Source organism: Fistularia commersonii, chromosome 19 (genome assembly GCF_037954325.1).
Source record: "Fistularia commersonii isolate RoL2024-O1a breed Wild chromosome 19, RoL_Fcom_v1.0, whole genome shotgun sequence".
In the NCBI taxonomy this organism is placed as follows: Eukaryota; Metazoa; Chordata; class Actinopteri; order Syngnathiformes; family Fistulariidae; genus Fistularia; species Fistularia commersonii.
In genome coordinates this window covers 17,028,826-17,051,051 of record NC_141302.1, presented here as the reverse complement: position 1 = coordinate 17,051,051, position 22,226 = coordinate 17,028,826, and the positions used below count along the sequence as shown (strand labels likewise).

The 22,226-nt window shown below is 40.4% G+C and overlaps 3 protein-coding genes across 9 annotated transcripts in view; 1 reads left to right on the top strand and 2 right to left on the bottom strand.

Moving 5' to 3' along the window:
- map4k2 (mitogen-activated protein kinase kinase kinase kinase 2) overlaps positions 1–2,070 on the bottom strand; it is a 41,748-nt gene extending 39,678 nt beyond the window's left edge. For all 4 annotated transcript variants that reach the window (XM_086165953.1, XM_086165956.1, XM_086165955.1 and 1 more), the window contains exon 1: positions 1,851–2,070. In XM_086165953.1, the coding sequence (XP_086022079.1) occupies positions 1,851–1,943 (93 nt within the window). In that variant the 5' untranslated portion in view covers positions 1,944–2,070. The remainder of the gene's footprint in view (positions 1–1,850) is intronic.
- Positions 2,071–2,943: 873 nt separating this feature from the next.
- men1 (multiple endocrine neoplasia I) lies at positions 2,944–11,364 on the bottom strand. Of its 3 annotated transcripts, none has more exons than XM_086166298.1 (11): positions 11,267–11,364; positions 9,962–10,438; positions 9,087–9,295; positions 8,870–8,998; positions 8,273–8,313; positions 8,056–8,143; positions 7,446–7,582; positions 6,075–6,219; positions 4,608–4,781; positions 4,314–4,499; positions 2,944–4,199 (listed from the first exon to the last, which is right to left on the bottom strand). In XM_086166298.1, the coding sequence occupies exons 2-11, from the start codon at positions 10,395–10,397 to the stop codon at positions 3,981–3,983; spliced, it is 1,764 nt and encodes a 587-aa protein (XP_086022424.1). In that variant the 5' UTR covers positions 10,398–10,438; positions 11,267–11,364; the 3' UTR covers positions 2,944–3,980. The 3 variants fall into 3 exon arrangements, with proteins under 3 accessions (XP_086022424.1, XP_086022425.1, XP_086022423.1); XM_086166299.1 differs by having other exon boundaries at positions 2,944–4,196; XM_086166297.1 differs by having other exon boundaries at positions 3,691–4,499.
- Positions 11,365–11,925: 561 nt separating this feature from the next.
- The window catches only part of rtn3 (reticulon 3), a 33,276-nt gene continuing 22,975 nt past the window's right edge, over positions 11,926–22,226 (top strand). The window contains exons 1-2 of one of the 2 annotated variants that reach the window (XM_086165951.1): positions 11,982–12,224; positions 19,065–19,112. In XM_086165951.1, coding sequence (XP_086022077.1) covers positions 12,134–12,224; positions 19,065–19,112 — 139 coding nt within the window. In that variant the 5' untranslated portion in view covers positions 11,982–12,133. Of the gene's footprint in view, positions 12,225–19,064; positions 19,113–22,226 lie in introns of both variants that reach the window. The other variant, XM_086165952.1, reaches the window with a different exon arrangement.

Genomic DNA, 22,226 nt, shown 5'->3' with positions numbered 1-22,226 from the left:
GCACTTTATAACATTTCGACACTTATACTTTAAGGTTTTAAATATATGTTGCTGCTGTAAAACAGAATTCACCGTGCAGGAATGTGTGATGACGATGAAGAATCGTATCTAATCTTATCTATCTCAAATGATTAGATCAAACTAGCAAGAAAGGACCTTACAACGTGCAAAAATTGAACATTGTTAAAATAATTTTGCCATGATAGTTTACTCAAGTAGTAGTTTGCACAGTAGGCGTGTGTCCATACATGCTCGCATACTGTGAATGTATTCAGTTAAAGCCCATGTAATTAGACACTTTGAAACTCCACCAAACAAAGAGTCGGCAGCAGAGAAATGAAAAGGAGCTGTGATTTTCTACATCTACAACTATTACCACTAACGTTAAGTGTCAGTGTTTATGTGCCGTTTTCAGGAAGTGTTTTATTTCTGTCAGGGTGTAAGGAGATGGAGATTGGAGGGTTGACAGGCAACCCTGTCAACTAACAAGAAACGTGAAAATGATTTAAATTTACCGTTTCGTAACAAAAGACGGAAAATAATAAAAAATAAAAAATAAGACTAAACTAATTAAACTAAAATGGTTTACATTTTGTAAATAAACTGCAAAAGCAGCACATACCCACAATTAGTAAATAACATTTACCATTGTCAAGAAATAGGTAAAAAAATCAAGGAATTACCTGAAAAGTAATAATTGTAATATGAGTGATAATATAATAATAAAAGCAAACATGAAAGTCATCAAATACTAAAATTAGTGGGTAACATGAACTAACTATATTATCCAGGCAATATTCATTATGTATAACAAAAGTTGAGGAACTATATGAATAAATTAAAAACTAACTTATTTAAAAAAAAAAAAATATATATATATATATATATATATATATATATGTGTGTGTGTGTGTATTTATATATATATACATATATATGTGTATGTGTGTGTGTGTATATATAAAGATCAGTGAGTTCAATCACACACACACCTGTTAGAGTAAGTTAACTAAAACTCTTATGAAGTTACCTAAAAATCATGTAAATGCAAAAAATGTCTGTGGAATTTGGAACAAGATATTTTCAAAGTTGTCAAGATGACTTGGTCTTTGAGTACCAAAGTCCTTTGTGAGGAGATGAGGGAGTGAGGGGGTCAGAAGGTGAAAGGGTTAGGGGGTTAGGGGGTGAGCATAGGGCCTGATCCTGCAGGTACGCCTAGGAAACGTTTAGCTTACCAGCCACTCCTCTGATCAATCAAGTGGCACTCACTTCATTTGCGGAAGAACGGAAAAAAAGACGGTCTGCCGTCACAGTGGGAGGACTAGTCCAACCACGCAGCCTAAGGGTCTGGATGTGAGGAGACAGACAACCACTGAGAGTGGGATCCGGCGGCAACCTGCGAAAACTGTTTGTACTAAACACTGGCTGATGTTTGAGTGCAGCAGCACGTGACAGGATGTCTGCGTCCCGATGTTACAATCATGATAATTATCCTTTATTAATACTTCGAGGTGAAATTCGTTTTCTGCAATTAACCCATCATGGATGAACCATGAGCTTTAGGCTGCCGTCCATCAGCCTAATCATTAGGTTCAGTTCTTGCTCAACAACACTTCGACACTAAGAGGAACCGGGAATGTTCAGTTCCAAAGACGATTGCTCTGACGCGACGTTGAAGTTAAGCAATATATAGTGGCATAATGAATAAGGCCCCACATAATTTTTCAGCCCTTTTCCATCAAGACTCTGGAGAGAAACACAACCTCCCCGTCTCCACACAGTCCATCACCCAGACGACTTTTCATTAACTTAGTATTTCCCTTCAACCCCTGTCGGGCGGCAGCTCTCACCTTGAACACGTCCCCGTAGGTGCCACAGCCCAGACGGTACAAGAGCTCGTAGTCATCCAGCGGGTCGAGGAAGGACACCCCGATGCGCGCCATGCCCAGACGTCACTAGCCGCTCATCCCGGCGGCGGGAAACCGAGTCTGGCACGCGGACGATGACGCGAATACGCACAAGCGGTAAGCGGTAAAACAGAGGTGACCGTCTGCCGTCAGAGACGCCGGGTTTCTGGAGGAAGGCTCGGACGCGGACTCCCCTCCCGGGCCACCGCTGAGGGTGGGACTGTGGCGTCACAGAGGGTAGCGTCACATGGGGCACCCGGGACAGGGTGCTGTTGAGCCACTTGTTCTTCACAAATGGGACACGTCTGACCTGATACGAGGCTTAGAGAGCTGCGAAGGCATAACCTTCAAAGTAACTCAATTCTAAAAGGAAAAAGTACTTTTAAAAATTTCTTGTTTCACTTAAGTTACTTTGAACAGCCATCATTCACCTCAAATTCCTCGGAAGTTAATTTCATTTTACCATTAGAAATTTAAAAACAGAAAACATAAAAAAAATTTAGATTCATCCATATTATCATTCCTGGGTACCACGGGCCCTGCAGTCAGGGTCTCAGGGGGCTGGAGGCTGTCCTAGAAGCGGGTTCACCCTGGACCGGGGACCAGACAATCGCAAGGGCCCAGAGACATATCACATATCAGCGCTACACAGACATTAACTGATTCACATGTCTGCACCATTTGGGGCCTCAGTGAACCCCCTACATGTTTTTGAACAGTAGGAGGAGCCTGGAGAAGCCCCACAGACATGGGGAGAACATAGGGACTCCACACAGAAACCAGTGACCTCGCTGTGAGGTGGAAGAGCAAACCACTGCGCTCCACATGCTGCTCTTCTTTTAAAAGAATTTATTTGCCTTTTTTAGAATTCTTAAATGAAAAAATGACCTGAAAAGTCAGGATAAACACTAAAATCATCTTTAAAAACTAGAAATGAAGAAATCACCTGAAAATCCTGTATGAAAAATAGCCCGAGAAAGTAAAAACTTAGCGGTAAGTTCCAAGAAAAGTAGAAAATAACAGGGACCAGGCTGAACTTTCATCAGGTCTTTATTACTGGCAGATCCAAGAAAAACAACACAGCCCACTAGCAAACAGGATGTAGCAGAGCCACCAACAGTCTACGGTCCTTCTAGTTGCCTCTAGTCATCACAGATTATGCCAGATGAGTCCATCTCTAAACTACCTGCCGTCTACTTAGAAAAGAACTGAGAGAAAGTAAGGCAACACAGAGCTAGCAAGAAAGAAGCTGTTGATAGAGCAAAATTGGACATGTTACACAGTAACTAATCTAAGTTCTTCACTTCCAAGCCTTCAGTGTATTTACACTTTGGCTTCATTCAGACGCATGGAAGTCAATGGTAAAAGTCAGTCATCAGTGAGAGGTTGAGACTAGAGCTTGTCAAAAATAAATTAACAGACTGAAATCCTTCCTTTTCCATATGCATGGCTGAGTCAGCACCGCGACGCAAATAAATTACCTGTCTCCTCAGCAAAATGAAATTTAAATGCTCACAATGGTCGCATTTAAAAAAAAAAAACAGGTCTGACCATTAAAGTACATGATCTCACCATTGTAAACTTCATCCCTCTATCTGAAATTAACATCACAAAATTTTGAAGGCTCCTTTGCTCCCTTTCAGAAAATTTGATACACATGTTAAAATCTTTCTGCAAATATTCCAAATACTTTTGAGCTTCTTCAAGGGAAATGCCTGCTGGTTTCAGGTCAAGTTTAAGTTTGTAACAGATACATTTTCTTAATTCTAAAACAAGTGAAATAGTTTTTTTTTTCCCCACAGTTTGCAAATAAATGTTTTGAACAAGACCATGGTCATGGGAGACCCCACTCTTCTATATCACAGTTTAATTTAAAAAAACATCCCTGAAGAGTTCTCACAGTTAGATCTGGATATATGTGGATGTATTGTCAAGCACTAGTTCCAACCCCTTTGTTTCTGTCTCTAAATTAGCAAGAACCACATTGAATGTTCTCACCTGACAGGTGATTAGCAACAGGTCAGATATTGCTCTCTAGCTACCAGGTACAGTATCATAGCAAGCCAACCCACTTTACAGAGACTTCCTCTGGCGCTTCATAAAGGACATTGAATAATCTCCAGCCGTCGTGGTCTTCTGACGCTTCATCTGCACCTGAGACTGGGCAGTGAGTTGCAGCTTGATGGCACTGGAGTTTACCTTGGCTGCGCACAGCAACTCCTTCATGCCCTTCATCTTCTCACTCTGGAAGGCCACCACCGGAGTGACTGAGGACGGCATGCCCGCCGACTGCTGGGAGGAGAGGGCAGAGGTCATGTCTGGCATGCCAGGGGACTTGGGTTTCCCTTCAGTGTCTCCTCCCCGCAAATTCTGGTAGGAGCGACGGCGACCCGTGCCCTCGCCCACCTTCTTGGCTGGAGGGGCCTGCTGCGAGGGGGAGGTGGGGGCAGGTGGAGGGGGAGAACTTTGGTCTTCTAGCTTGGACTCCCTGCGGGGGCCTCGCCTGCGTCCCTCCCGCAGGTCCTCGCTGGACTGGTCATCGTCATCCTGAGACTCCAACTCCTTGCTGATGATGGAGACTTTCTGCCGCACCTGGAGATGCAGACGCGCAGACTTGCTTTAAACTAAGGTCAGCCTGAACTGAACGGAGTATGCGTTTGACAGCCCTAGGCAGTCAAAGCAGACGCTCTGTTCTCTCACCTGGGCATCAAAGCGGCTCAGAGACTGGACTAGGTAGGTCGCCCAGCCGACATGGAGCACCGGCGTGGGGCTGCCCTCCTCCCATTTGCAAATACCATCATAGAAACAGAGCAGGTGGGCAAAGCATTCAGGGTCCTGCAGGGCTGAAAGGGCTGTCACTTGTTTAGGTGGATCCTGAGGGAGAGGGAAAATGGGAGGGGAAATGTTAAACTGCATTGTTGAAAAAGGTACATAACAAGCACCAACTTCACACTCTGTGATCTTAAAGCAAACTCATAGTTTGAAGACTTTACTGCACATTTGAATTCGTCAATGGTGAGTTAATGGTTGCTCAATTTTTGTCTCATCAGACCACACGACCTTCTTCCATTCCTCCTCTGGATCATCCAGATGGTCATTGGCAAACTTCATACGGGCCTGGACATGTGCTGGCTTGAGCTGGGGGACCTTGCTTGCGCCGCAGGATTTTAATCCATGACAGTGTAGTGTGTTACTAATGGTTTTCTTTGAGACTGTGGTCCCAGCTCTCCTCAGTTCATTGACCAGGTTCAGCTGTGTTGTTCTGGGCTGATCCCTCACCAAGATCACTGATGCCCTGTGAGGTGAGATCTTGCATGGTGCCCCAGACCGAGGGAGATTGACTGTCATCTTGAACTTCTTCCAGTTTCTAATGATTGCCTTCTCACAAAGCTTATTTGTCCTGTAACCCATCCAAGCCTTATGGAGGTCTACAATTGTATCCCTGATGCCCTTACACAGCTCTCTTGGCCATTGCAGAGAGGTTGGAGATTGTTTGATTGAGTTTGTGGACAGGTATCTTTTATACAGGTAACATGTTCAACTGGTCCAGTTAATACAGGTAATGAGAGGAGAACAGGAGGGCTTTTTAAAGAAGAACTAATAGGTCTGTGAGAGCCGAAATTCTTACTAGTTGATAGGTGACCAAATACCTATGCAATAAAAGGCAATTATTTAAAAATCATACAATGTGTTTTTCTGGATTTTTGTTTTAGACTCTGTCACTCACAGTTGAAGAGTACCTATGATAAAAATTACAGACCTCTACATACTTTGCAAGTAGGAAAAGCTGAAAAATCAGCAGTGTATCAAATACTTGTTCTCCCAACTATATGAGAACTCAGCTATGCTCTTGTCTTGTATTTATTCTTAACATTAACAGTCAAATGTATTAAAATGTTAGTTTGTTGCTGAGGGACACTGCTTACAGAACGTTAAAATATCTATGTCCAATTATCCAGTTTTATTTGATTTTGCAGTTTTGCCATGGCACTAAAAGCATTAACTTATCTACGGCTGAGTGTGGACATCCTGGGATTGTTATGACCCAACGAGGGGATATTCAGTATATGTATGTTGCCCTGCCCAGATGACTGTTTGGAAAAATGTAACCTGCAGTAAATAACGGGATAGTGGGAGGTTCCGCATGTGGGTTTTGGTAAAGCTGACCTTTTCTGATATGTCTCCCACCTCGCCTCCTTCCCCAAGACTCTCAGCGGAAGTGGCTGTCTCCTTCAGCAAAGTGGGAATCACATCATTGGCAATGTCAAAGAATTCCTTGTAGATCTCCTCGTCTTCCCGGAAATAGTTGTAGCTGCAGCATCGGGGGTAGACAAAAGGACTTTTATGGCCAGAAGAGAAAACACAACTTGCAATAGGGTTTATTGTCACCTTACTGATTAAGTGACTTCACAACATGTCTGTGATAAGGTGCTGCAAGATTAGAAGTTGTGTGATGACTTTCAGATACCAAATAAAATGTAAGTCAAAATTATAAGAGAAATACGGTGCAGACACAATTGGAGAAAAAAGCTGTGTAAAAGATTGGGGATAAAAAGTGACCTTTGGCATTGTGTTGTATGGTTTACCTAATGTAAAAACTGATGAATACAAGGCAGATGATCTTCACGTCAACTAACAAAGTACAACGAGCACTAAGTTAACTCAAAAACAAATCTGATAAAACGGTTATGAAACATGTCCGTCAATAGAGAGGCGGCACAAAGGAAACAGATGAAAAATAAAGAACAATGAGGGAGCAGGAAAAGGAAGCAAATAGATGAAGAAGGAATGTGAGATATTTTTAGGTGCAGTCTTTCATTGTGGGGGATCAAGTGAAGAACCACACCCTCTAAAGCTAAGAGGAGTGCAACCACACAAAGCCTGGGACCGCCATGTCTGTTTAGAAAAGCTGAGCACACACTGCCACCTGCTGGTCACCCAAAGACCCAGCGTTTGATCAACACCGGAGCTGCATGTGCGTTCATGCAAATTGCCTGCCCATATGGGGTTTGGGGTTTCAGAAAATCCATTTAAGGAATGTGGCCAAGACCTGCTCGACATGGAAAGTGTCAACTGTGTTTTGATTTGGTGATAGATGAAAAAAATCTGAATTGATTTGACCTTTATTTAATTATCGACCATTTAAAGTATCACTTTTGTCAAGTTGTCATGTTGAATAAAGAGAAATAAGTTAGTTGAAATAAGGTAATAAGCTGTATGTAATTTAACTTTGCGTCTGGACATTTGACTGAGCTGAAATAAGTGTGAAGGGACAGAGCAAAGAAAAAGTTGGTCACAGCTTTAGTTTTCTTCTGCACTTTCATGGATATATAATGAAGATAATACACTTGATTCTGTCTAATTACTCTGGGTTTAGGTAAAAGATTTTTAATGACAACTAACTCCCATTCTGTCCCACTATTTGATGGGGATATTTGAACAACTGTTACAGCAAAGGTGGGTTTTAAAAGAACCGTTCTGTAAGGGAGCACTTGGGAGTTGTACAGTCATAGATGGCACAGACTGGTGTGCACTCACTCTTGCATGACCTGTGCTGCGTCAGCCCAGGCTTTGAGAGCATCCCTCACATTCCTGTGTCTGTAGTGGAAACCGGCCAGATACATGTAAGGGTAGATATGCTCATTGTTGTAGTGCTTCTGAGCCGAATTCACAGCCTGCCAAACAGATGAAGGAAACACACGCCAATTACATTTCCCAAAGGAAATAACACAAGTACAGTATTGTGCAGAACTCCTGCCTGGACAGTATGTAATAATCAATATAGAGATCAATTCTGGGCTGACTGTATAATAATGAAATAGTTTGTTTTTATAAGTGATTTCAAATTCATTGGAAAATGCCAGTGTTAAATTGGCAATTTGTCACTTAAAGGAAAAGAGATCCAAACAGATCACCATGAAACTACCCCAATATCTGAATGATTTGAACTAAGAGATTTCCATAGATAAATAGATAGATAGACAGAAGACTCCTGTATCTTTATCACTTGTAACATAACTTGGGTTTGCTCTTTTTTACTGTGACTTGAACAGAAATCAAGATTGGAGTTGCACAAAACAGTTTTCGGGAAGTATCTCTAGTGTAACAGTACTCTGTTTCTTTCTGCCCTTCTAAGAGTCTGTTTCACCTTGAGGTGAATTTGCAATGGCCCCTCCTTCCCTGGGATGGGATCCTGGTCTTCAAGGTCTGCAAGAGTACCCATTGCCATTGGATACCTGTTGCAAAGGGAGGATAGGAGGTAAAGACTTCAACTACTGGATACAAGGAGATTTCGAAATGGAAACCAAGGTGACATACAGAATTGTAGAGGTTTGAAAGGTATTCTTGTAATGTATTTCTCTAACCTGTCAAGGTCACCTCGTTCATAGAGTAGCCACAGCAGCTTCTGTTTCAGACACACAGCAAATATAGATTAGTCTGAAGCAGTAACTCAATCTGTCCCTGTTCGACCCACCCCAGAGCCAACGCCCGTCAGGAGATCACGAAATATGACACAGTTTGGATGAGATTAGCACTGGGAAAGAGCATACTCAGAACATTTGGACAGAGTCTACTGAGCCAACCCCATATGCTCAATGCAACATCGGCAACAAGCTGTCAGCATTTATGTACGTGTGATGAGTAGAAAGACGAGTAAACTAAAATAGGTAACGTGAAAATCAATGCATTCGGTATACGGTGAAACATGTCTGCTCTAATCTGACTTATTTTCTTGACTTTTGTTCAATTTTTAAAGAAATACCTTGACACTTTAGCAAATAATTTACTGATCGGCCCTGAAAACATTTTTAGAGGGTAGGCCGCTTTTGGGCATAAATACAAATATTCGGTCTCATTACAGGAACCGCACATACAGAATTGAAATCATCTTGCACAACCACTTCACTCATCTTGTTGTTGGAAGTTTTGCATGTAAATATTTAAAGTGTTTGTGTTTTCACCTGCTGAAGCTGCAGGAGCTCAGAGCTGTCAGTATGCAGGTCCAGGGAGGGGTTGATGGCACAGACCATGAATGCCACCTCCATGTTGCGGTTACACTTCATGTAAGAGCCCTTCAGATATAGCCAGCTCTGAAGAAACAAAGTGAAAGTTTAATTTGACTATGGCAAGCAGTCTGCAGGCAATGTGCATTACAACTCGAGTGGAGCCAGATCTTACCTTTTCATTCACTCCAGTTGTGACTGTTTGTCCTCGTCGGTCTTCATTACCCTTTCCATGCCACGTGACTTCTGCTGTCTCTTCTCCATTTTTTCCAAAAATGACCCAAGCATGGTCCTCAGACAGTGCCAGGTGCACATCCTTCAGACCCAACACCTGGCAAGCAGCTACCACAGCAAATGCCACCCCAGAGCTGTCCAGTTTGGTACCTTTTAAAAGATTTAATGTTTTAATTTAAAAACATGGACTCAGGTTATCAGAGTGTATATACTCTGGCAGCCTGATATCTCAATATACATTGTCCATGGAGAATTCTAGTTTATCCTGTTCATGGTTAATCCTTGCTACATCTTACCATGGCACCTTCACTTGACTCAAGAGAAGAAATCGAGTTAACACAATAACATTTGACAAGGAATATCAAGTTTATCTAACAAAGATAACAGCAATTTTTTTGGTACTCAAACACGACTCTCTCCCACAGTAATGTGAACAACTAACTGATTGTAATAAAAGTATTTTTTGTCATCTATAAAGGGCTCTGTTCCCAAATTCTTGTATGTTGTTTGTGGTCATCTGGCCCCCCATCCGCAAAAGTGGCAATTACCTACTATCATTTAGGAAAATTCCATTGAGACTGACATTGAGTCATCTTATTTTTTCAATTCTAGCAGAAAAATTGTTATTATTTTCTATAAATAATAGGCAATTTCTAAAAAGATACTATTTTGTTGGATTCCTGGTAAAAACATAAATATAAAAATGTCTTTGATTGTCATGATATGTTAGACTGCATTAACACACTATCATAAAGATTATATTCACACTGAAACCAGTGTGAGATTATATTCACACTGAAACCAGCACAGTCATACCAGTGATGAGACTAAAGAGGGACTGGATGTGGGCCCGGTCTTTGAAGTATGAGCGGCTGAGACTGTTCCAGATAACATCTGACACTTTCTTCACCAACTCCCGGCTGGACCCAGCGGCCATCCTCCGATACTGGGAAAGATCCACGGCCCCGCGGATCTGGGCAGTGAAGCGCTCATACAGTGCAGAAATCATGCCGAGCTCCACTGTTGGAAAGCAAGAGTTTGGACAGTCTGGCTCAAGGGGTTCAAACCGCACGCCGGGAACATTAATCGGGATGACCCGGTTCACTGCCAGAAAGTGCTCGACAAAACCCAGGACCAGGGAGAGAAGCGCGAGGTCAGGTTCAGCCTTGCAAAGTTCTGTATCAAACAGCTGAACCACGCCATCGATCCCTCGCAGGGGAAAGTGCTTCTTCTGGGCTGAGTGCAAACCCATTATTCCTCAGTCATTCGCTGATTGGCTCCTCCCCTGTAGATCTGGCATTTGAGAAGTAAACAGTAAATTACATTGGTTACAAGATAAATAATATCTATACTGATAAAAAGTGGTTCATTTTCAATTAGAAGGAAACAATGGCAATGACTGGCATATTTCGTTATTTTCGTCTCCAGCATTGTAATCATTAATGGTAAAGTCATTTTTTCGGGTAGGCAATGAGTGTTAATCCAAACTAAATAAGACTTATCTATATAACATCTATAACCATTACTGCGCAGTTTTCTCGGTTGCGTAATAGGCTTATATCAATGCAATTAAGAGGGGCTGTATGGCGAACCGGTGGGCGGGGCGCTGTGACTGCAAACAGTTCACATGGAGGCTTTGAAAGGCCTGAGAAACTCACCGATGCACCCAAATGTCGTCGCTACCCTCAATCGTTGAACAAAAAACACAAATACGGATACTGGAACAGGTTACTAGCAAATCGTGCAGCCCGAATTGCTAACTAGCTAACTTTACTAACTTACTTAGCTACACGTCCTATTAACGCGTGGTTGTCAAATTTTGCCCTAAGTTTGCCCTAACACAGCTCATGTATTTGAATACACAGAATAATAAACAGGCAAGCGGTTCGACCTTAAGCGAGGAATACGTGGTTAACAGTGTATGTGCAGGGGCGGAATGACTGATGTATTTGAATGCGGCTAACAAGCTAAAGAGCCGCTAGTTAGCTGTACAAGTATCTCTTAGATGCCGCTTAGTCACTTGCAGTCTTGCGAACAATATTCCCACAATATGGAAAAATATAGGAACGCGTCGACTTTGAATCGCTGGGAAATTTGACCACAGGTGGTGAAATAACGTACCAGTTTCCTCACTGACTCAGCCACATGTTTTTGTTTGTGTCCCCCTTCTTTTGCCGCGCAGATCGGTCTGTCCAAAAGTCGGTTTGAATACGTCATCACCTATGCGTAATTGCAGCGTGGCCAATCAGGATCACGACATCCACGCTCCAGAAGCAGGTTGGGTATGGTAATAATCGGGAGTTGTAGTCCATACGATTTTAAATGCTGAACGCCATCAACAGAGGGTAGTATTGTCGTCCTATGTTAAAAGCGGTCGGAATTTGAACAAAGGAAGGCACTACGTATTGTTCAGTATTATTTCTTCTATTCTTTGTTCAACAACAGTTTTTTGATCCCTATATGCCTGTTCCCGGTCAAATTTCAAATGGCACTTTTCAAAAAACAAATCTGCAGTTTTAAGTGAAAATTATTGTTCAAGAATATTCTACGTGCTGCTTTTAGGTGCCGTTAGATTTTTTTCAAAACCACCAAATGACGTAATCGTATAAATTAAATCCATGAGCAAAATGTGCCTTCTCTAGTTACCACGGTTAGTTTGCGGGACGAGTCAGTGAGTTATATGTGTGCGATATCTCTTTTTCGTAGTATTTTGGTTGAAGAAGGCACTTGATATATTGGCACTGGAATTTACATGGCCAGATATAGACACTGAACGCCTCGCAGACGACATGTTTTCTCCTCCTCCGTGAAACGCCTTGTTTTCCTTCCTTCGCGACATTTGCCTCACAGCTCGGACATTACGTCGACGTACAGTGCTGCGTCCAATCCGTGACGGAAAAGTGAGCAAAGTCCGACGACATTTAATACCGGAGACATCCATTTGGTCCATTCCTCAGCGAGGTTAGCTTGAAAGCCTCTTCCCATACGATGGACCCCGTGAATCAGTCCGCCCAGATATCCTCCTCGCAAGGGTTTGCAGATGGACAAAATTCTGCTACCAAAGAATCAAAGCTATCCGGTAAGAAATGCGCGAAGGTAAAGTCAGCAAAATGCGCATTTTCTTAATTCTTAATTATTAATGTTAGTATCTATAGTTGTCTAGAACGATATGATTTGACGCCTCCAACACTGGCTTGCGCCTGTTTGAAGCACTTTATCAGCGACGATTGGGAAAACCTGCGTGAACATGATAGACACAGCTAGCGTGAGCATGCCTGCTTCGTTAGCTGCTGTCACTACGTTAAGATTCACATCTGCCAGTTTTGTTATTATCATATGGACCGCCACCGTGCTGCATTTTTGATCATTTAAGCACATATTAACTTACTATGTTTTAATGTTTGATTATATGTCGCGTCAAATTAGACTTAATAGCAGTACTGGCACGGGAGTTTATACATGAGAAAAAATAAGCCGTGCCGTTCATGAGATATTAACCGGAGTGATATTAAACATTCTGGTGGAGGTGGCCGGATGACTTTTGTGGCAATATTATGAGCTGTGAACGTTATGATGCTCTGCGGTGCAGATGCGTCATACGTGAGCAACTGAGGCTCCCAAAGGCGTTGTATCTTGTGTTTGCAGTGTTGTGCTCAGTATAGAAGCCGAGTCACACTCGAGAGAGCGCCCGGTATGGCAACACACGTCTGTCGTCTGTCATCATAGTTGCAATTTTCTGTTGCTTTTTTTCTTCCAGGCTACTCACTCTGGATGAGAACAATTCAAACAGAAGGGCCGTGTTCTTGCCCTAGGCCTGATAGGATGGTTATTCTGTGCAAGGGAGTGGCAGCTTTGCTATGATAAAGTGTGTGATTTGAACTCAATGACTCGGTCAGCCATTGCGTGCAAGCCGTTTGGAAAACGTTTCAGAGCGCTGTGTTGGGTTTAATGTGAATAACTTGAACACTTCGCCCCCATGTGAGGGTGGCCACCAGATGAATGTGGTGGGGTGGGGCCCCCCAAAAAGCCAGACAGCGTTAACGTCTCAAAATGTTATCTCAAAAATGTACAAATATGCAGAATTGACAGACGTGTATGTATCTATGTATGTATTCTGATATTTATTCTGACTCGGCTCTATATGGATGATAACGATTTTTGAATATTGAACAGCACAGTAAACCAACAATAATTGTTTACAAAAGTATTGACTAAAAGAGGACTAGCTTTTAACTACACTCAGGACACGTGATCTTCCACATTTAAGCATCAGTATTCCGTTATTGGTAAAGAGTCTGTATATAGCAAATGCATTTTGTTCCATGCCATGCAGCACTGGTACGACTGTCTTATTAGGTTAAACATTGGCTAAACTGGAATGTTGAGTTGTCATTGCAGTTGCAGTTTAAAAACTGTGTGTATTCAGTGCTCCTGAATTTAAATCACACTTTCTGTATAACTTAACTGGAGAAAGAATCTGTATTTATTAATCATACATGTTCAGAGATGTCATCCGTTTTTTATTGATTTTATTGAATTGGGAAATTCAGGGTAAACCAAGTTTCTATTAATTTTTTTTTTTTTTTTTTTATCAAAAAGTTGTAAATTAGACACATAAGTACTGACATGTATAAATTATATTTGTTAATCTTTTTTATTATTAATTTTTTGGTTTGCTTGTCTCTCGCTTTAAATGAAAAATATATATATTCCAAAGCCCAAGGTCCTCAAATGTCCACTGACCTAGAAACTTTCAGCTCGCAACAAATAAAAGAAAGAAGTGAGAAAGTTCTCATTATCTAGATGTTCTATTTTCATTGTAAACAATATAATTTAAAAATAATTGGAAGGTAGTCAATTGTTACAGTTATTACTCAGTGTTTCCCTGTGTTTCTGTATAGGTCGGCATCAATTACAATTTTGTTGGTCTTCTTTAAAATCCTGTCCTGTTGGTTCACATTTGCTTTCCTTTTAAACCAAATCATTTTCCAAGCTTCTTTGAATTAGCTCCAAGTTTCTCTATTTTTAAACCCTATCTCTAAAAGTAGAGACCCAGCTACAGTGAGATCGAGCTGGTTTCAGTGTGTGATAATCCAAAAGTTGGCTTGTCGACTTCCCAGCAAATGTAATCCGGGATACTCTCACGTCATCCATCTCAAGGAGTGTTCCATTCCAAAGTTTAATGCCATGCAGCACACCGGATGGGATGCCATCCTGTGGGATGCCTCATAGGGATGCCTCCATAGCAGGTGTTATTATTACTGGGTTCCCAAGAGCCCCTCACTTTTTTGGAATGTCAGATGGCCACAGGAAATTTGTGGTGGCCATTGGAGCCCAAATCATACACAAACATGAGTAACTGTGTTTCATCTAACCCATGCAGACTCCACTGTGTGACATGTTACAGGGGTTCGTGTCCATTGACATGACTTCCCAATTCATAGGCTGCCTAACTTACATCATATTTTGGTATCCTTGTGACATCGCAGCTTCCTGTGGGATCAAATTTACTCATGCAAATCCCTTTATGACATCAGGCAAGGCGACAAAAATTAGATTTCAAATAATTCCATGACTGTATTTGACTCAGTGTTGTCAAATCACTAATTATTGTCAGGGGAAAATCATGACCGCTACTGTTGTAAATTTTTGTGAATAATTTCATCATTGCCCCCCCCCCCCCCCCCCCGAATCAGAGCATTTCCACCTTTTAAAGAAAACTGTCAACCATTACCTGAAAATCATGAAGAAAACACTGCCACAAACACATGAACAATTACCCAAATACTAAGAGAGGTATTTTTCCACAAGAAAAGGACTAAGACTTTCTCAAGATAGAAGACTAAAGTCCAGTCTTTCACAGTTCTCAAAAATAGTTTTTTGACACTAAAATGATTGTGAATTTGAATTCCCATTCCCAGGCTTACTGTGGTCGTGGTTGCTGTAGTTTCCAGTTCTCTATACTTGGTTGTCATGGTACCGAGGCGCTCCTCAATTTGTATGTACAGCAGAGCTGTCGGACCACCGACTCTCTGAGAGAAACTGCACTAGGGGAGACAGAGAAGTGGCACACTTAAAAATACGGATGTCGTTCTTTGATATCGTATTGTGGAGCTTTGTTTCGTGGATATTCATGAAAAAAAAAGTGAAATATACATTAAGTTTGTACATACAAACATGGTCCGGTATCTAAAAAAAACAGTTGTTTTACTAATCACTTATTTTAAGTAATTACATTTGATGAGGGAAAAGCTAGCATGAATTTGCCATTTTCATCTTTTAAAACACAGAAAGAAGACAAATGCCGATAAAGGCATCAGAATAGGTTGAGCTTTTTATTTATAATTGATGGAACTGTATTTGTAAAAGATGATGTGTCAGATTTCTTAATTGCATGCCAATTTTAAACTAAATCCGATGTGCGATGGTAGTCAATTCAAGGGGATTTTATTGACAATTTAATTTCATTATAAAGCAGCATGAGTTTTACACTAGCAACTTCACGTTTGATCTTTCTGCAATGTAAAGGAATCCTGTTACTCTAGATTTTTCACTGCTATACAAACAATTGTGTAGTTTGGAACCTGGTTATACTTGAAATGCAGGGTTAGTCTGGATGATCCCTTATCGAAATCTTCTTGTTGTGGCAACTGGACTTAGATTATTCACTTGAAGATGTTTCACACCTCATCTGATGAGATCAGTCTATAACTGATTTATTGAGAAACTCCCCACAGGTCATTAGAACTGAAGAAGCCTCTTTGCTGAGGTGTGAAAGGTCTTCAAGTGAAGAAATTCAAGTCCAGGTGCCACGACAAGAGGATTTCAACAAGAATTCCCCCTGACCTGGATGACTTCAGAACATCCAAACACAGTCTGTATGATCCTTGCTCTTGTAATGAACCTACCTACTACTCAGCACAGTAATAGCAGGTATGGTAGCAGACCTTCCTTATGAGGCAGCACCACTGAGTGAAGCTGGACTTGAATGTGACAATTTACAGTACATTAGATCTGCTCTGTGACTTTTTCAAAATAGTTTGGCTTTTGGATCATATGTTTGGATTGAAATATTTTGCTATCTCAAGAGAAAAACCTTCCCTGTCAACCTATTTCTTTGTACAAGCCTATCTTTGCTGACCTGCGTTAAATATAACATTTTTAACTTCATTGACTATTTTCAGAAGTGCATTTCTAATTTCTTTATTCATTCCAGGTAATTTCTTATAGCATGGCATTTATTTCTTTCTGAGCTCTATGGAACTCATTGCTAGGTGATTTAAGTAGTAATGATTGAAGTAATGTGATTGATTTGTCTTCTTACTATTCTAAAGATGATTGTTTTTTGTTGCTTTGGATTTTGATTGTCACACATTTCAATCATATTTTCATCATATTTGATAATGATCAAGTACATTTTACTGGTCCATAAATTATGTCAATTAGCAAATGCCATTTTTCAAAAGAACAATTGTACACACCAAACAAATCTGCCCCAGAATTTGGACAGAAAAAAATGTATAAAAAAGACAAAATAGGTTGCAGATTAAATCAAGTTGAAATGTGCTCTGGATTGCATTTGCCATAAAACTTAAGAGATAGAAACTTAACAACACATAGCATGTCTGTATCAAATATCTCCAACAGGGAAACACTTTTGGGGCATCTTCAGAACACAAAGCCATGGTGCACAGACACACAGACACACAGACACACACACACACACACACACACACACACACAAACAAATGCGCTGGCCCTCTGCTGGTGGTGGCGTAGCAGCAGTGATGTGTAGTACTCAGTGTTGTTTACATTGTCAATTGTTCTCCTTTTCATATGCCTCTTTTGTGCTTTTTGCATTAAATTAGCCATTATGGCTCCCAAGAAAGTGAAAAGTGGTAGTGATTTTGGTGTTACAAAGCCAAAGTGCATTACAGTAGATTGGGGGCTGAGGTGCCACTGTATATTTTATTTTTCAAGTCAAGTCACATTTATTAATTTTTAAATATTTAAAACAATAATACATACATATATGTATAAGGTTTATTTGTCATATGCAATTAAATGTTTTCAACAAGAATAACCAGTCAACTCACTATCCACAACACAGTATATCGTCCATCCATTCATCCATCATCAACCGCTTATCTTACTCCAAGTCAGGGGATTCTGGATTCTGTCCCAGCTGTGATTGACTGAGAGGCAGGTTCACCCTGGACCGGTTTCCAGTCCATGGCAGGACTCCATATACAGACATACAACCATTCACTCTTTTGTTCACACAGATGTGTGAATGTGTTAACAACTGGGGCATATTTTTGGACTGTGGGAGGAAACCGGAAACTGGAATCCAACTGGGGCCTGTGCTGTGAGACAGCACAGAATAACAATAATTGAAAAATATAATAAGAATAGGAACATGTTAAAAAATGGTTTTCCATATATACATTTGCCCATTGCTAAAATTTAGAATGTGTAAATATATAGTCTTAAAGTGCGTTTTTGTGTGAGAGAGAATTTATGGATGACAGTATGAGCTCAGTTGGGGGAAAAAAAATGCAAACTCTACATGGAAAGGCCCCTGGTCAAACTGAACCATAGATAGACCTTGCTGGCTGTGAGGCAGAAGCACTAGCCATTGCACCACCACACACCCATCTTGCATCCAGTATTGCAAATGGTGTCACTCCTGTCTTATTAGTTGGAGACAAATTGAGATTTTGATGTGAGAGAAGTAGGGAGTAGGTGTGGTGTGTTCAGAGGGCACCAGCTCAATCAGTATGACAGAAGGAATGCTGAAATTTCAGGGCACCGCAACCTTAACCTGCTGAGCCTGTAACTCCAGATGAAGTGGCTTAAGGGACATGCCTCGCCTGCTGAGTAAAACTGAAATGCACATCCTATGTCCCCATTTGTGACTCAAGGCATGATTGTTGCACTCTGAAGTGTTCCATGAAATTGGATACAAAATGTCAGAGGAGACAGTAATCATAACAGACATTTAGTCACCTTAAAAATTGGCAGTATATTCCCCTTAATAAATGTGCAAGAGGTTATAAATACCTAAAATACAGAAAAAAAACAAACTTGTAACTAAGTTACAAAAAATATATAGTAGTATAGTATCAGAGCATTCTTTTTTTTAAAAATGTCTGATTTTTGAAATTGTCAATTTATCCCACATAAAACCTTTTTGGTCCTTTCACTTGCATATCAGTGTTTCTTCCAAAATGTAACGTGTTCCTGTTGTGTCTGAAATGGGGTTTCTACAGCTGAGTATTCATCAGACATACAGTATATTGAAGATTGTGATACTTGTAACGCAGCTCTTCTAGGACATGTTCGGCTCCACCTGAAGCTTCCGTTAATATGGGGCTTCATCAGGATTGGAATATTTGCTGTATGGCTTTGTGTTTTTGGTACGAAACCTGGCCCACACTTGATGCATGATGTGCCAGATTCTGTCTTTCTGCATGACAGTGACATCCCTCCAAAATAATTTGGAACATGGTTTTTAGCCATCCCTAATCTAATGCAGGGAGTGTTCAAGCAGAAAAGGGGCAAAAAATTAAACCATTTATCAACCAACTATATTATAAGATATGATCATCTGTGTCTGGTATGAACTGTTAATCAGTTGTTGTACTTGTGATTTCAACTTATAGCAAATGAGCAACACTTTATCAGAGAGAACTTGTGAGTTTTGTTTCGTGGTTTTGCCTCAATAGGAAATACAAGTGCATGTGTTAAAGTGACAAGAATTGAATTGCAAGAGCATAATGTTAATACTTTCAGTAGATTTTGTTAAGCCTTTATAGTTTTTAAGGTGAAATAAGTTATATTGATTTGAATCAGTTATTGATATAGCTGGGTTTTCTTCTCAGATGACCGTTCTTCTGTCCTTTCTTCATTTTTTCAGATTCCTTTCTTTCTTCTTCGCCTGTAACTCTCATTCAGTCCCCTCAAGGCAAGTGTCTGGTTCTCTTACACTGCTCTGTTCTCTGGCCTGCTGCTGAACCGCTCTCTTCACCTTTCTTTCTTGTGCCCCTCTGCTGCTTCACCAGGCTAATTAGACCCACTTCACCTCCCCCGCTCACCATGATCACATGGTTTCAATCACAGATGGCATCTAGGCCACCTAATCCCTCCTTGAATTTGGTTTTAACACTTGCTTGCAGTCCAAGCATATTGTCTTCTTTTAGGTCCGCTAGCACAGTCATTTACAAAGAACCATAATCTAAGCCAAGCATGTCAGTCTTAAGGTTCCAATCCCCAAAGTAAAGGTGCCAAAGACTGCAGGTGCAGATGTGACAATTTTGACTTTAAATATGATGGCTGTTTTAGTTTGGCTTTTTTTGTTTTGGTACAAAGTATAATCTTACTTTTACCATTTTGATTTCATTTTTTCAGGGATGGCAGTTATTTGTGTAATTTATAATTTCATAGTCTGATTTATTATTGATAAATATTATAATCTCTTACAGATTGGAGAGCGATCCATGCAAATGTTAAAGTAATTGCTTGCCTATTCCTTAATTTATTTGCTAAATTTCAAGTAGTTAATTACCCATCATTTGAAAGGCCTCTTAAGATTTTCTTCACTTTACTTCACGTGCTTGCGTGTGTGCGTGTGTAAATGACCAAACAATTGACAAAGTCAAAGTTTTTCAAAAGAACTAGAAAACAGTTTAGTTTAAAGTGATACCTAATTTAGTGCATTTCTAATGTTTCTGAGAACATCCCCAGTCATCCATGTCAGTGTCAGGTGTTTAAAAATCTTATCATGGCAGCTGGAAAAACAAAAACTAAGTGCAGTTAACGTGATAAGATTGAACAACACTAGTTTTTGTTTTTTTAATTTGATTTCTGCAGTTTATCTTTAACTTCCCTCAAGCTGTACGGCAGACCCCCTTGGCTAAGCAGTAGAATCTCAAGAACCATAACAACTGCAGACCGCAGGTGCTTTAGAGGCAGCAGTTTTTAGGATGAAACAGAATCTTGTTTGAGTGATTCCTGTCTTTAGACTCAACCAATCAGGTCTTAGGCACCTCTCAGTCTGATCCTCCCAACATTTTATAGGTCAGCAGCAGCCACTGTAGGTTGCAGGTAATCCCAAGATTGCCACCTTATTTTAAGAAAGCAGAAAAGTTCAAGTTCACATTTTGTGCACAGGAGCAGAAACCTCAAAATAGATCATGGTGGTGTCTTGTGGGAATGGTCCTACCTTCTTCCTGACCTAGTATCGCCCCCTCCCCAGAGGAACAGTGGCACTCGAGACCCACAATCTGCTCATGGCTCTGTGCATGTCTCGTCGATCTGCTTATGCTTTAATCAGTAGGTTTCCTTTTACTAGTTTGGCTTATTTTTTCACCCCTTCTTTTGCCAACACTGATGCTCTTGTCTTTGGTAGTGTGTAAAAATGTTAACCATTCCAATAGAAAAACAAGCGCAGATGACTACATTGGTCACAATCAAGCACTAATGTACCCAGCTCCCACTCAACCCATACTGGATGAGGTTTGTCTGTACTTGACTGTCAGCTCAGCTGTGACCTTTTAATCTGTAACCTCCAGCAAAAAATAAAATTCTATAGTTTTTAATCTTATTATCTCCATAATCTTTCTTGTTATTTCAAGGTTAGAGATGTGATTAATTATCTGTCCCTTATAACATTGTCTTAAATACTTTTAAAATTTATCGTGATATTGTGGTATGGTAATTTGCCATAAATTTTTAGGAGGGAAAAAAAAAAAAGTAAAACAATTTTCAGGTGATTTTGACCAGGAAATTGGATATGGGTAGAAAAAAAAGAAATGCAGATTGTAGATCTTCTAATTATTGTTAACTTTGTTTCTTGTTGATCTTTGTTTGTTTTGTTTTTTTTTAATTTAGGGGAAAAGGAAAGGAAAAATTAGAGGACATACCTTTTGGTACAGAGCATGTGGCACACTTTGAAGGAGAGGATATTGCTGTTTATTATCTTGTATGTGTTGATTTTTTTTTTCATCAATACAGTACATTGTGGTCTCACTGATCTGCTATGGTAGAAAGTAGTACCTGATTGAAACAATGCTGAGGACGTAAGTTAGAGGAAGCTGGTTAACATTGGCAAGAAGGGGTAATTTGTTTATGTAGACCGGGCCAAAGGACAAAAGTTTTACTCCTATAGTATAGGCTGGTTTGAACAAGGAATTGTAATGTGGTGCGGGGGGGGCACCAACCTATCCCATACGCAGGGGACTGTCAGTAAGACAGCAGTGGAATTATCTGGTTGTCTTCAGTGGCATTATTTTCATGATGAGATCATGTCAAGAGTTGTTTGAAGAAATTAAAACTTAGATTATTATGGAATTGCTGTACCCTTTGATGTGTTGTGGGTAAAATAATTTAAACAACTAGCAGTTGTGCTAGTGAATAGATGGGTTTACAATGTCTGTCAGGGGTCGTCAACCCGCGCCTCTGGAGCTGCAATGCGGCTCTTTCATCCTTACACTGCAAGTGGCTTGGGAAGAGTATTTTATTGAAGTGTATTTTATTTTTGTTAGTTCATTTTTTTAATTTTAGTTCTATATTGGAAGATTATTTTGATCTTGAAATATTAAAATAAAATTATATTTGTTATTTTTCGATGCTCAAAAAAAAAGGACCCACTCGCAGAAGCCGGTGTACCTGCCAAAATGCCGTCAATTTGTTGAGACTTTCAACCCCAGGTTGGAAAAATATAGTTGTTTATACAAAGTGTAAAGGTAAGAAAAAACAATATATACAGTGGTATTGCAGTGGTATTTTAGATGTCAAAAAGTAATTGTGGCTCCCAGTGTTTCCATGGAAATCAGGTCCAAATGGCTCTTTGGGTGTTAAAGGTTGCCAACCCCTGGGCTGTGTCCTCATATACCTGTCCACTTCCTGTTAATACACCACAGAACCCAGGGGTCCTGGTGCTTAAACAGGTGATCATGTTTTTGTTGGAACAGTTGCTGCAGATGCGAGGAGACACATGTCCATGGAGGAGGCCCTGTCTTTCTTTTATTGATTACTTGTTCTTATTACTTGATATTAACTCTGTGGAGACTACAGTGTT